This window comes from Bison bison, unplaced genomic scaffold, assembly GCF_000754665.1.
Source record: "Bison bison bison isolate TAMUID 2011002044 unplaced genomic scaffold, Bison_UMD1.0 scf7180017864218, whole genome shotgun sequence".
NCBI lineage: Eukaryota > Metazoa > Chordata > Mammalia > Artiodactyla > Bovidae > Bison > Bison bison.
The window spans coordinates 5,901,295-5,914,376 of record NW_011494790.1 but is presented as its reverse complement, the minus strand read 5'-3'; the positions used below and the strand labels follow the sequence as shown (position 1 = coordinate 5,914,376).

Sequence of the window (13,082 nt, the reverse complement as noted above, 5' to 3'; positions counted from 1 at the left end):
AGTCTTGTCTGACTCTTTCTGACGGTAGCCTGCCAGGCTCCTCTGTCCATCGGATTCTCCAGGCAGGAATACTGGAATGGGTAGCCACTCTCTTCTCCAGGGGATCTTCCTGACCTAGGGATCAAACCCGGGTCTCCTGCATTGCAGGCAGATTCTTTACCATCTGAGCCACCAGGGAAGCCCCCTTCATGCCATGAACTGTCACTAAGTAGGGATGTTGAGAAAATCCTGACCTGTTACAGCTCTCTCTAAGGAAAGGGTTAGTTTCCAGCATAACCAGTTTTTGAAAGTCAAAGAACAGGTCACTGACGTGAGCAAGGATTCGGCTACAAGGATGCCCAAGAGAGCCTTGAAAGGCTTCAATTCATGGCCCACAAGGGATCCATCTGTTCAGCCAGTTCACAGAAGCCTACCATAGCATCCTGATCGGGTGGGCCAATGGGTGTGGCTTGATTCAAACTTTAAGTTCAAAATAATTAAATCTTAGAGGAAATCTGTTAGAAACATAGCGAGAGATTAACTCGGAGAAGAGTAAAAGAGAAAAAAAAAAAAGTTTTGGCTGATCAGCAGAGGCTCCCGCAGGCAGCTTGTAAGCCCATTAATGACTTGGCCTGCGTCCTGGGTGTTTACGGATTCACAGCTTGTTTAACTTCTTGTATATTCCCAACCATTCCCCAAAGTGTGATATACCTCATTTACTATACAGTGGTTTAATTGCACTACAAATGAGTTTACTCAACCAATTAGAACTCCATATAGAGCTAAGATATTTGCTCAAATTTTATACAAGTGCTTCACCAACAATCCTATGCCAGAATTTCACTTCCAATAAAATCAAGCAGTGCGCATACCCACAGATCCCTTAAATCAAAGTTCAGTCTTCTTTCTCATCAAAGAAGAAATCCTCAGAGGATCCCCAGAACGAAAATGGACTAAAAGCCAACAATATACAAACAAAACCCACACACAACCACATGCTAAAAACGATCTTCTCAGGCAGAAGAGTTTCAGTGAGGTCCTTGAAAAAAATAAAACATTGCAAAAAAAACCCCAAAACATCAGAAAGCATTTATAAGCCACACCAGGAAATATGCCATTTGACATAATCCTATAAACAAATCAGTGAAGCATAGAAAGGACTCACAAATATTTAAGTTCTTCACTAAGTTAATGGTGTGGAAAATATTAGAGGTGAAAAAAAATTCTAGGAAGAAACATCCCTTGTGGCATAACAAACATCGTTTCTATCTCATCTACTCTTGTGTGTGATAAATGGCAATAAATGTCTAAGGGATGGTTTATTGCCCTCTACCTACAGATGGAATTGGGATTCATACTTAATTAAACTAGAGTTCTAGGCTGTCTAAAGTGGATCAGGACACAGTTTGTGTATGAATTATCCTTCTAAATTATTAGTAACTCAAGAAGGATCTTGTCAGTATTGACCTTATGCCATGAGAAAGAAACTCTGTGTCTATAAAACTGAGTCAAGGAAGGGGCACCACTAATACGATCAGACTATAGCATACAGGCCAACTGAAAAAAAAATTCTGGTGTAACAGAAAGACAAAGAATTTTATTACTTTATATTTTCAATCAGCCTTCTTATTTAAGTACTTCTCTTCCAATGCTGACTGCTGGTCAGGCAGGAAATATTGGCTAATTCTCAAGAAGAAATGCTATAAATGAATTTATATATATTCAAATATATATATATATATATAAATATACAGCCAGATGTGCATATGTATCTATATATCTACACACAAAGAGGCATGTGAAAATATGTTCCCTTTAGAAATTTTTGCTTTCTAAAGTCTTTCTCTCCAACCCTCTACGATAATTCCCACCCATGTCACTTGAAATATTTTCTGATGAAGTATCCAGTGAAAAATGATTTGGGCTTCACCTTACACCCATTAATGAAGGAGCAGTGATCTGAAAATTAAAGTCCACAACAATATCTATTTGGCACAAGATCAATGTGAAGAATATATTTCTTAGGTATGTTAAAACACAATAGTTTTCTTGAATTACTCACCCATAGGCTCCATTGCTGATCAATTTAATCGTTTCAAAATCACTTTCCCGAGGCTTCCTTCGAAGTTTCAGGGAAGCATTAGAGCTCTTGGAGACAAAATATGGATGTTAAAAAAACACAGCACAGAATTTAAGAAAATGATTTTTGCAGCAAAATAACTAATATCTGAATTACATGCTCTCTTGTTTAATATGTTAAAGTGCAGTATTACAGCCAAAGGAACCTGGGGGACAACTTTAAAGATGAATCTTCTAGAGCAGTGCCGATAAACTATTCCTCGTGACAGTGGCTCCGTTTCACTGAAGTGAACCTCATTTCCGGGAGATACAGGCACCAAGGTTTTGAAAATTTCTGATTTTAATTTACCTCTGTAAAGTATTCAGGTGAACTTCATCCTGGTCTTTTAAAGTCTTTAAAGTCATCTTAAAGTTTTAAGATGTTAAGTCCAAAATGCCAAAACTTAATTCTGCTTTTAGTCAATCCGAATAGAATGGGCTGGAGTGGATCTATGCAGGCTAGTGGATCATGTGACTTCTCTGCCCTTGACCCAGAGCATGTCTATTTCACTCCTATGGCAACCTTTCCTGTCTGGAGAAGGTAGCTGGCAATGACTGGGATGGCCAAGCAGAGCATGCCTGTCTTTCTTTACTTCCATTCACTGTAAGTCTTACGAGGGTTTAGATACCAAATTTCAAAAAGACAGCCCTTTTAAAAGTTCAGCTCAAAGAATAAACAGTTCTGTTTTTCTACAAAATTGTCTCACACTCCATGTGTCTTAGCACTGGGAGGGAGTTAACAGTCATTTTGCTTCCTCTGCAGAGACCAGAATCCCCTCATAATTTTGGAAGAACCTCCACGACTCTGAGGAATCCTCCCCTGCTCAGAGATGGCACCCGCTGACCTGCTGCCCACCATCCTTGGAAGACTTAGACTGACCTTCCCACCTTCCTCAAGCCGGGGTTCTCTCACCGTCCTGGATGACTTCAGTATCTACACAGAGAGCTCACCAAACAACGCAGTCTGGGTCTACCTGGCCTCCTCATCTCAAACAGCTCCCTTCTCTACTTCTCCCTGGCCTCTGGCCACAGGACCTGGGTCTTCTCATCCCCTGCCAGCATTCTACCTCAGGAAACATAATCTAAGGCTGGGACCACTTACTTGTTCAGCCACCCCACTGTGACTGCTCTCCACAGCTCGGGCTGCAAAGACCCTGAACCAATCTCTTGTCTTATTAATGCTTCCTTACCTACTCCCGTGAATGACTCCTAAGCCACCTAGACCATCCACCAGAAACTCTCCCTCTGAGGGCTGGAAGATCCCACACCTTACAAATGACTGCTTGCTTGATGGCTCAAAGGGACTTCAGCTTTAGCACATTCAAAATTCTGGCAGTTATAATGAAACTGATTAAAAAGTTGCCTTTATTTAGCATTTACTACATGATGCTATCCTAACCATTTCACACAGACTACCTCAGTTAATTTTTCATATATATTTTAGAGATGAAGAAACTGAGGTATAGAGAGATTCCTACAGCTAGTGAGAAGTGAAGCCAGGCTTGAAATCTGGCACCCTGACTCCAGAGTCTGGGCTTTTCATCCCCCAGGCTACACAGCTGCCCCTCTCTCCTCCCCACCCCTGACACTTGGGGGTGGCCCATCCTGGTTCCTCTTCCTCTGTTCACAAATAGGAAAGATGGCGTCAGCATGAGGACCTCTCACCTGTGCCACTGCTGCAGCCTTTCAGATGGCTTCCCCAGGGTCCCGCCTGCCTGCTCCCTTCACCCCACCTACTTCCTGCACTGCGATCAGTGTGACTTTCTTCCCGCTATAACTTTTAGGGTCATCTCCTTATCTACTCCTCCCCTCCCCACCCCTCCATGCCACAACACACACACCTTTCCTCCACAGCACCACAGCTTCCCACTATTCTTCGAAAGAAATGATTTGACACAGATGAACAGCAAGGACGTCTGTGTCCAGTTTTAAGCAGAGCTGGAGAGTTTTAACATGAAGCTGAAGGCTACATGGTCACCGTCACTCTAAAGCCCTCAGAAGCACTCTCCTACCATGTGTCTCCTGATGTTTCCTTGGCCTGGAATGTTCCCTCTGTTCCTTCTCATCCTAGTAACTCCCCACATGTCAAGCATCCCTTCTTTAGGAGATCTTTCTGGACTGGCAAGATGAAGGTAAATCTCTTTATGTTATGTTCCAGGAACACATGGCCCTTTTTCTTCATCGATCTCCTTCAAGTTTCTCATTTTGATTTTTTGTGCATGATTTCCTTATATTATTTTGTTTTTCTTTGAAGAGAGGGGCTAAAGTTGTATACCTAGTGCCTCATCTATAGAAGCACAACAAATATGTGTTGAACAAATAAAGTAATTAACACAGCCAAAATCTCCAGATGCTCATAGACAGAAAAACCAACATCATGTTTCATCAAGAAAGATACTTACACTCACTGATTCATCTGTTTCTGGTGTTTCTGCTGTCCCACTATCATAGTTTCCCAGTTGAGCCATTTCTAAATTGAAAAAAAAAAAAAGCAAGATTTAAGAGAAATAGGACTATTGCAATTGGACAGGACAAAGACCCTAATGCTGGGAGGGACTGGGGGCAGGAAGAGAAGGGGACGACAGAGGATGAGATGGCTGGATGGCATCACTGACTTGATGGACATGAGTCTGGGTAAACTCCGGGAGCTGGTGGTTGGTGATGGACAGGGAGGCCTGGCGTGCTGCGATTCATGGGGTCGCAAAGAGTCAGACTCGACTGAGCGACTGAACTGAACTGAACTATGCTATTAATAAAACTAAAGAAAAACTATTTTCTTCAATATTAAAAAAAAGAAAAATTTACTCTATACTCCAAGGGACACATGGGGAAACCTTAAATCCAAAACGGCAAGAACCAACAACTGATATTTTGAAACTGTTCATTACATGCCCTTTTCCCAAGAACCGCATTCCTTATGAACACTTAGACATAGTCCTACTCAGAAGTGGGCCTCTGCTCATGCTGGCAGGATTCACTAGCAGGCTGACAGAATCACCACAGCCTGGAAGGGGTTTGGAGGGCTCAGTGACTATGCCTGTAAACAGATACTCAAGAGAGGCAAGTTTCCTAGGCTCCGATGGGCATCAGAGATGTACTGACTGTAGCTCAGAGATTGAGTCTCAAGTTGTGATGAGCCACCCTTTGCTCCATTCCTTCACATGCACCGAGAGCAAGCATTCCTAGTACATAAGAATTTGCAATTTGTCAGAAAGGAAGCAACAGTAAGTGTTAAGAAGAGTTTGGAGTTGAAATGACTTGAGCTACCACCACTAAGAGTACTTAGTGAGTTTTTAACCTTGGGCTCTTTCTCTGTAGGATGGAAACAATGCTGTTTATCTCAGTTTTTTATGAGTATGACAAGTGATATGCATGTAAAGCTCTTAGCATGTTAACTAACAAAAATTGAGTGCTTATTGAATGTTGATTGTTATTTATTACTATTAATTATATCATGTAAAGTAGTCAGGTCTGGGCTGGATGCCACATGCTTGACACCAGTCTAAAGTCTACTCTAGTGGTCTAGTTAAGAGACAAAGAATTTAATTGTTCAACCAATACTGGAATGCATCCCTGAGTTTATATAAGTAAATGAGAAAACCTAACTCATTTAATGGTTTGTTTTGATTTTTATACTTAAGAAGAAAAAAATGAAACACATTTTATTAAAAAAAAGAACATGAAAGAATTTTCTTCAAAACTTTGATAGGGGGTTATCTCTAAGTGGTAGGATCACAAATAATTTGAATTTTCTAATTTTAAAAAATCAAACAAGTGTAATAAGAAGTTATAATATTTAGTTACATATTTTTGTGTGTATCTAATATTATTTCTTATGCTCTCAGTATTTCATGTATTCATGTTCTTATAAATATAATCATCCTTTTCTTGGGAGAGATTACACATAAAAGATATGAAGCAAAGCAACTCTAGAGTGTTGCCTTTAGAGAAAAATTAACTCCAGAAATTAAAATAACTGGAGATTGACACTATACCAGGTTACTTATAGAGGAAATCCAGGAATTAAAAATGAGCTCAGTGAAAACTGTGTGCTTTCTTCGTGTCATTCAAATGAGTCAACATCCTATGTGGCTAGCACTGTGAATTTATGGACTAGGAGTTAAATTATAATGTATTCAGTTGGAGAGGCTCAAAGTATGCATTTGTGTGTCATGTCTGACTGTCTGCAATCCTACAGACTGTACACCACCAGGCTCCTCTATCCATGGAATTCTCCAGGCAAGAATACTGGAGTGAGTAGCCATTCCCTTCTCCAGGGGATCTTCCCAACCCAGGGATCGAACCTGGGTCTCCCGCACTGCAGGCAGATTCTTTACCGTCTGAGTCACCAGGGAAGCCCCAAAACAGCAACAGCAGCTTATTAAGCATTATTATACATCTTGGGTGCAGAGGTGAACTCATATAACCCTAAAACAACCGTATGAAGAGGCGCCATTATTCAGGTTTTCGGGAAAGCACTGAGGCACGAGGACGCTCTCACAGTGTGATCAGGGTGATCCACCTACAGTACTGACACTCTGGGCAGTCCCACAGCAGACCCTCACTCCTAACCCTTACAAGCCAAGCTTCAGGTCTGCCAGTGTCCAGGATGACAAGAAGGCAAACATACGTAGACCAGAGTTTGCAATAATCATGTTTTAAGTGCTATGGCAAACAGATTAAAAATTATCCTTGGATCTGAATCCAGAAAATTAAAAAGTTAAAAACACAACTCCTAGTGATAAATTTGTATAACGAAACATGAAACTTGTCAAAAATCAGTGTTAAACATTTTTTTAAGACTATAAAGGTATATAAATGGCCTCAGATTATTCCCCTACCAAAGGTTCAGTCTACAGCGATATTTCCCGCCAGGTAAGAAAACTGTGAAGAGCTCACTCAGTCTACAATTCAAGGGCTGACACAACCTTGACTCTACGAGCGTGAAGACTCACTATAATACACTTTGACAGCCTCCCCCACTCCAATTATTTTCATAAAAAAACAAATTAAAAGATGGTTCTGTTTTAAATAGAGTTGCTGCTAAATAACTATTATCTGGGAAATACATATTATTTGTAAGCAGTGGGTAGTAATGGAATGGAACCAAGAGTCAGCTTTTGAAGCAGGAAGCTAAGGCATCATTTTGTAATGCCTGAAGAGATTTTTAAGACTCATCTAAATACCATTAAACATCTGCCCTTTTTATTTCATTGATTTAAACCATTTCTGAAGACTCATGATTCAAAAAGGTAAAGATGGTAATTTAAAAGCCGTGGGGAAAAATCTCTCCCCAGGGAACTTTTCAGAAAAGCAGCCACCAGTCTCCGATAAGTGATGAATCTGTTGTGGTATTGCTTTCAGTACAGTATAAATTTATCTGGCATTATCTCCCCGTAATGCATGCATCATTTCACTGGAAGCAAAGATTCGATGGCCATAAGAGCAGACAAAGTGGGGGAAATAGGAGAGCAGGCAGAGAGCAGCAGGTTCCCAGGCTGTAGATGGGAACATATCTGTGCCAACAGTTAGCATCATCACAAACAGTTTAGCAAGATAAACACTGTTTGCAAAATCAATTTAATGAACCAGGAAGACAATTTTGAATAAAGGAGTCTATGATTGTTTTTGAGTCTTTTCAGGCAGTATATAACCTAAGCGTTTTAAATGACAATCCCAAACAATAATGAACAGGAAAAGGTGGTGACAGGAGTGGTTTTCCAGTATCAGATTTGGAAAAAAAAAACAACCCACTAACAGGGTGCTTCCCCTTCTCTGTATTTAATAGCAGTAGACTTTCTTTTTTTTAATCAAGCAGAAATCCTTGCTTAAGTTCTAGAAAGCCTTCTCTCTCCAACTGGCTCCCCAGTATATATATAATAATATATATATTACTATTTTTCATACTTTTCTGAAACAAGTAAAAATAGATTTATGAACATTGCACCTTACTTAAAGTTAATCACCAGTGATTAGTTACCTTACTCCTCACAGTGAAATGTCACTTTTAAAATAAATGTAATTAATTTCTTTATCAACATTTAAAAAATGTGCATACCTGAGAAGAATCAAGTAGTGCTTTGCAGGAGAAAAAACACCCAGAGAAGATGGAAATCTAACCCTTCCTGGAAATAAGTTTCAGGCTGAGAAGCCTTCAGGATTTCAAGGTCTCTTCCCCACTTTAGGTAAACCCAAAATTCGATTTAGAGCTCTTTCCTTTGGATCACAATTGGCCCCCAGATTTGGCCTTTTCACCAGATAGAGCCAAAACAGGAAGAAAAAGGAAAGATTTGCCACTAATGAGGCCATCAATGAGGCCATGATGCATAAGCAGGTAAAAGGTCAACCCAACCAGATACTACTCACCTTCCAGAGGATCTTTATTGAGGCCAAGCTGGCTAATGATGTACCTGGGAATGTCAGTTTTAATACCCTGTCCTTCTTTGGCATGGCCTTCTGCTGCTTCCAATAGGTAGTAAAATTCTTCAGGATCAAATTCCTAACAGAAGACAAACACAGATGTATGCTTCTTTGAGCCAAAATTGTCTAATTTTTATTACATAAACCCCATTCACAGTGAAACTGCTGGATACATATGGTTGTAAGTTATTTATACTGAAAGAAGGCAAAAGGATTACTTCATTTAAAAAGCATATAATTTTCAGGTTATATTCAAAGACTAATCATATTCTAAGACATTTAAATACTTGGTAACCTAAAGATAATTTCCATTTCCAATTTCCTTGTAATGTGACTTTGAAGGTACCAGGCTCCACTTAAGCTATCTATCCTACTAAAAATGAACAGGTCTGAATTTTTAATTGTGCCATTTTAGAAAAGCTTTAAAAATCCATGAATCTCCTCCAAAGAGATTCAGTTTCTCTCGCTGCACAAAGAACCTAAGAAGAAGCAATATGAGAATGCATTTTTCGGAAAAGTTTTGAAGGAAACTCCTTTAGTGTAGAGGTGTCCAAAAATATTAGAAAGAAAAATCTCAAAATTACCACTTCTATCATGGAACTCTAAAATTATGCTATTAATATTCACATGATATGAACATTAAGAAAGAAAATTACAAAACTTGTACTTCCAGTTACCTCTGTGTAAAAACTTGGTAATATTCTCTTAAGTAGTTTACCTTTGGCTGGCTGCTGCCTCTAAATGAAAAAGCACGCTACAAATGGAGTAAAGCCAAACAAAGTCCACACTCAGTACCCTTTGCTGCTGCTGCTGCTAAGTCGCTTCAGTTGTGTCCGACTCTGTGCGACCCCATAGATGGCAGCCCACGAGGCTCCCCCGTCCCTAGGATTCTCCAGGCAAGAACACTGGAGTGGGTTGCCATTCCCTTCTCCAATGCATGAAAATGAAAAGTGAAAGTGAAGTCGCTCAGTCGTGTCCGACTCTAGCCACCCCATGGACTGCAGCCTACCAGGCTCCTCCGTCCATTGGATTTTCTAGGCAAAAGTGCTGGAGTGGGGTGCCATTGCCTTCTCCGTCAGTACCCTTTACAGAAACCTAAGACCAGAGGCAAGGCAAGATTGGAACTACAGGCCTAAGATGAATGGCTGGGAGAAATAGTCCCTAAAATTCTCAAACTCCAGTTTCATCTGAGCTTTAAACAGCTCAAAAAGCAGCTCACTTGTTTCTATCTTTGATAGGTTACATGGACCTTTACAGCTTCTCTTCTGATTAAGATTGATTCCTGTAAAAAAAGTCATTTCCTCTTTAAACCAACATCTCTCTTTGCATGTCTGCTGCTGTCCAGAGAAGCAGATTTCAATGCTAAACGGTATTTCCCCCAAAACTGAACAACTGCAGGAAGTACAAGGCTGTGGTGCATAATTCAAAAGGTACAACACAAAGAGCAGGGAAAAAACCAGTCTTCCTTCTGCCGGTATCTGGCAGTCACATGGCTCCCTCCTCCCAGAGGCATCCGGAGTATTTTGCTTTCCCTTTATTCTTCCACAGACACTCCAGTGCTGAGTGGTGCTTTTGAGTCTAGGAGTCTAAGAGTCCCTGCATTGATGGAAAGACTTCCTCCACCATACGCCTACCTTTCTCCTCTAGACTTAGCCTCTACCACATCTCACTATGCACTGGTATAAGTTTACGAGGCTGTAAACTTTCACTGGTATAAAAAAACCCACACATCTTAATTACAATAAGAGTAAAACCAAACTAATATCACCCAGTATGTATATGTGTGTACATGTAAAATTCTGAAAAGCTGTATTGTGCACAATGTTATAAATATCAATACTCCAACCTTGTGAACTTAAAAGTGAGTTTTGATACTACTTGAAGCCCCATGAAACTATTCTTTTATTTGAACCCTCATCTTTGTTCACAGTGTTGACTGACATTTCAATAAAACAACGTAAAATAAAGATTTTCAAACAGGAAAATAGTCACTGACTAAAGAAAGTATAATTGATAAAACAAACTAATTGTGGAAAATCTCATTCCTTGAGGTCTGGATAAGGCCCTACTGTATTCTCCAAATGGGCTGCTGCTAAGCCCTTATTTCAAACATGAAACACTTCAAAAGTAAGAGTTATAACCACAGGTTACCATTTATCCTAGCTCTGATTTCCCTTTCTCTGCACCTTGGCATCCCCAGAAAAGTGAGTCACAGTGAATGTCTTGAATGAGCCCAAACACAGAAATTATGCTGAGATAAAGTCAAATGCATTATTTCATGATCAGTTTTTTAGGTTTGACCAGAATGTGATAACAACCATCTCTTAATGCAACACAAGTCCTAGAATTTTACCGAAAACCAGGGAAGGAAAGCACAGATGCTGTCATAAACATTCATGAGTTGCTGTTCCTCTTGACCCTTTCTTGGGCTTCTTTGGTGGCTTTAGACTGTAAAGAATCTGCCTGCAATGTGGGAGACCTGGGTTTGATCCCTGGGTTTGGAAGATCCCCTGGAGAAGGAAGTGGCAACCCACTCCAGTATTCTTGCCTAGAAAATCCATGGAAGGAGGAGCCTGGCAGGCTACAGTCCATGGGGTCTCAAAGAGTGGTGTGTCACTTCACTCTCAAAGACTGAGTGACTTCACTTCCTCTTTCTTGACTCTTTCCATTTAGCTCTGTCTCTGAAGCCAAATGCAACTGGAGCTTTCAGGTAGTCCCTGTTTTCCCACAGTTAACAATAAATAACAAAGTCACCTCGAGGGACAACTCACCAGGCACTCTAATAAGCGAGCAGGGCGGGCAATAACAATCAGGATCTTTCGAACTAGTTGTTTAATAAATGCCAGCTCTCCACTTTCTGAACGATTGTGAGCCTATGAGGAAGCAATGAAAAGAATGATGAGACAGTTGCTCCATTAAATGGGAAAGAAAATCAGCAAAGCATGCTAATTAGATAACTGAAAATATTCAAAAACTAAGTGACTTAGAAAATACTTCTAAAAGATTGATAAGCAGACATTATCTCTACATAAACGGACACTACTAAACGTCTAGATCTACAAAATGGCTCCATTAGCTACATTTTAATTGCAAAACGTTGATTTATTCTCTGCATTAAAAATCAAACATTAGGGCCCTTAATGTGAGCCATGAATGAAGGAGACATTAAAGGTTTATGACACATCAAGTACATGATACAAGCAGAGTGGATAGTTGATGAGGAACCTTGATTTTCCACATATAACTGGAGAAGCTGTATGCTGCTTACGTCAAATGTTAGGTGAATAATTAAATCAAAGGCGACTTTCCAAAATGTAGGTTGAGAAACTATATACAAGCAATAACAGAACAGTCAACATTTAAAAGAAAAAAACAAAGAAAATGACCACTGGGGAATGATTATAAAATAAAATGTGTTTAAAGACAACCAACTGGCAACTGTAACTATAGATCCTGATGATGCTCTTTATGTTACACGTATATATACTCCTCTGCCCAAGAGAAAAATTTCTCTAAAAGTCAACAGTTAATCTATTATATGGTGCATTCAGATGATTTTTTGAAACCCTAAGATTTTTTCTAATTGCCATGAAACGGCTTTCCAAGTCTATCATATAGAAACAAAATTAAGTGGGGTATTTCAATGTAAATAGCTTTGGCTATGGATTCAAGCCTTCACAGAGAACGCCTATAAGGAATGAACCACAGAACTTAACTGCTAATTATAATGATATCCTGATACAGAACTGAGAAATTAAGGAAAAAATATCTCACAGAGGTAAATACATTTTTATTGTAATTTACAGTAGAATTGGTCTATGACACATTGGAAACTGACAATAAAACTCCAGAATACAGTGTTCACACAAAGATAGTCTGAGAAAAACTGCCTCTGTGGGCTACAAAAGGTTGAAATGTGAGAAATGGGGACAGAGCACAGAACTCTGTTGGGAGGTTTAGATGGGAAAGGGAAGAAAAATAGCGGCTGCTTGTCAGAGAGGACTGTCTCATCTTGCCACAACTGAATTCAGTATGAGCAAGGACAGATGGATTCCTAGAAAACTAGGATGCCAATATTTTCATTCAGTTCCATGCAATTATTTACATAATCATCCTTAGAGAAAACCACCTACGGTTTTATTTACATGGGCATAATGTATGCCTATGGGATACAAAAATACAATATATCCAAATATACAGGCTAAACAGGTTTTACTTGCAGGCTGGGGATGATCAATTTAAATCAGGACAGCAATATTATGCACTAATTCCATCCCACCATGCACACTCCCTTCCTGTCTTGGGTGTTATCAGGAGCTAGGCATGCAAGTGTTAGGCCTGGAAGGGGCCTGTGTTTATCTGTCGTTTTAGAAATTGAATATTTTGTTAGAAGAAATATTGACACCAATGAAAATGTAAGTTTGCCATTTACTACCCTATACCACATGCAGGTTAATTAATAGGACATATGGCCTGAAAGAAGCCAGCAATTTTCCATTTAGCTTTTCCAGATATTAGAACTAGATAGCATCATCAAATAATGCACATATATTCAGGCAATTTAT

General features: G+C 39.7%; 1 protein-coding gene across 10 annotated transcripts in view; it reads right to left on the bottom strand.

The window, feature by feature from the left end:
- MAST4 (microtubule associated serine/threonine kinase family member 4) overlaps positions 1–13,082 on the bottom strand; it is a 619,799-nt gene that overhangs the window by 51,616 nt on the left and 555,101 nt on the right. For all 10 annotated transcript variants that reach the window (XM_010845550.1, XM_010845552.1, XM_010845553.1 and 7 more), the window contains 4 exons: positions 11,289–11,390; positions 8,464–8,596; positions 4,500–4,567; positions 2,042–2,127 (listed from right to left, as the gene is read on the bottom strand). In XM_010845550.1, the coding sequence (XP_010843852.1) occupies positions 2,042–2,127; positions 4,500–4,567; positions 8,464–8,596; positions 11,289–11,390 (389 nt within the window). The remainder of the gene's footprint in view (positions 1–2,041; positions 2,128–4,499; positions 4,568–8,463; positions 8,597–11,288; positions 11,391–13,082) is intronic.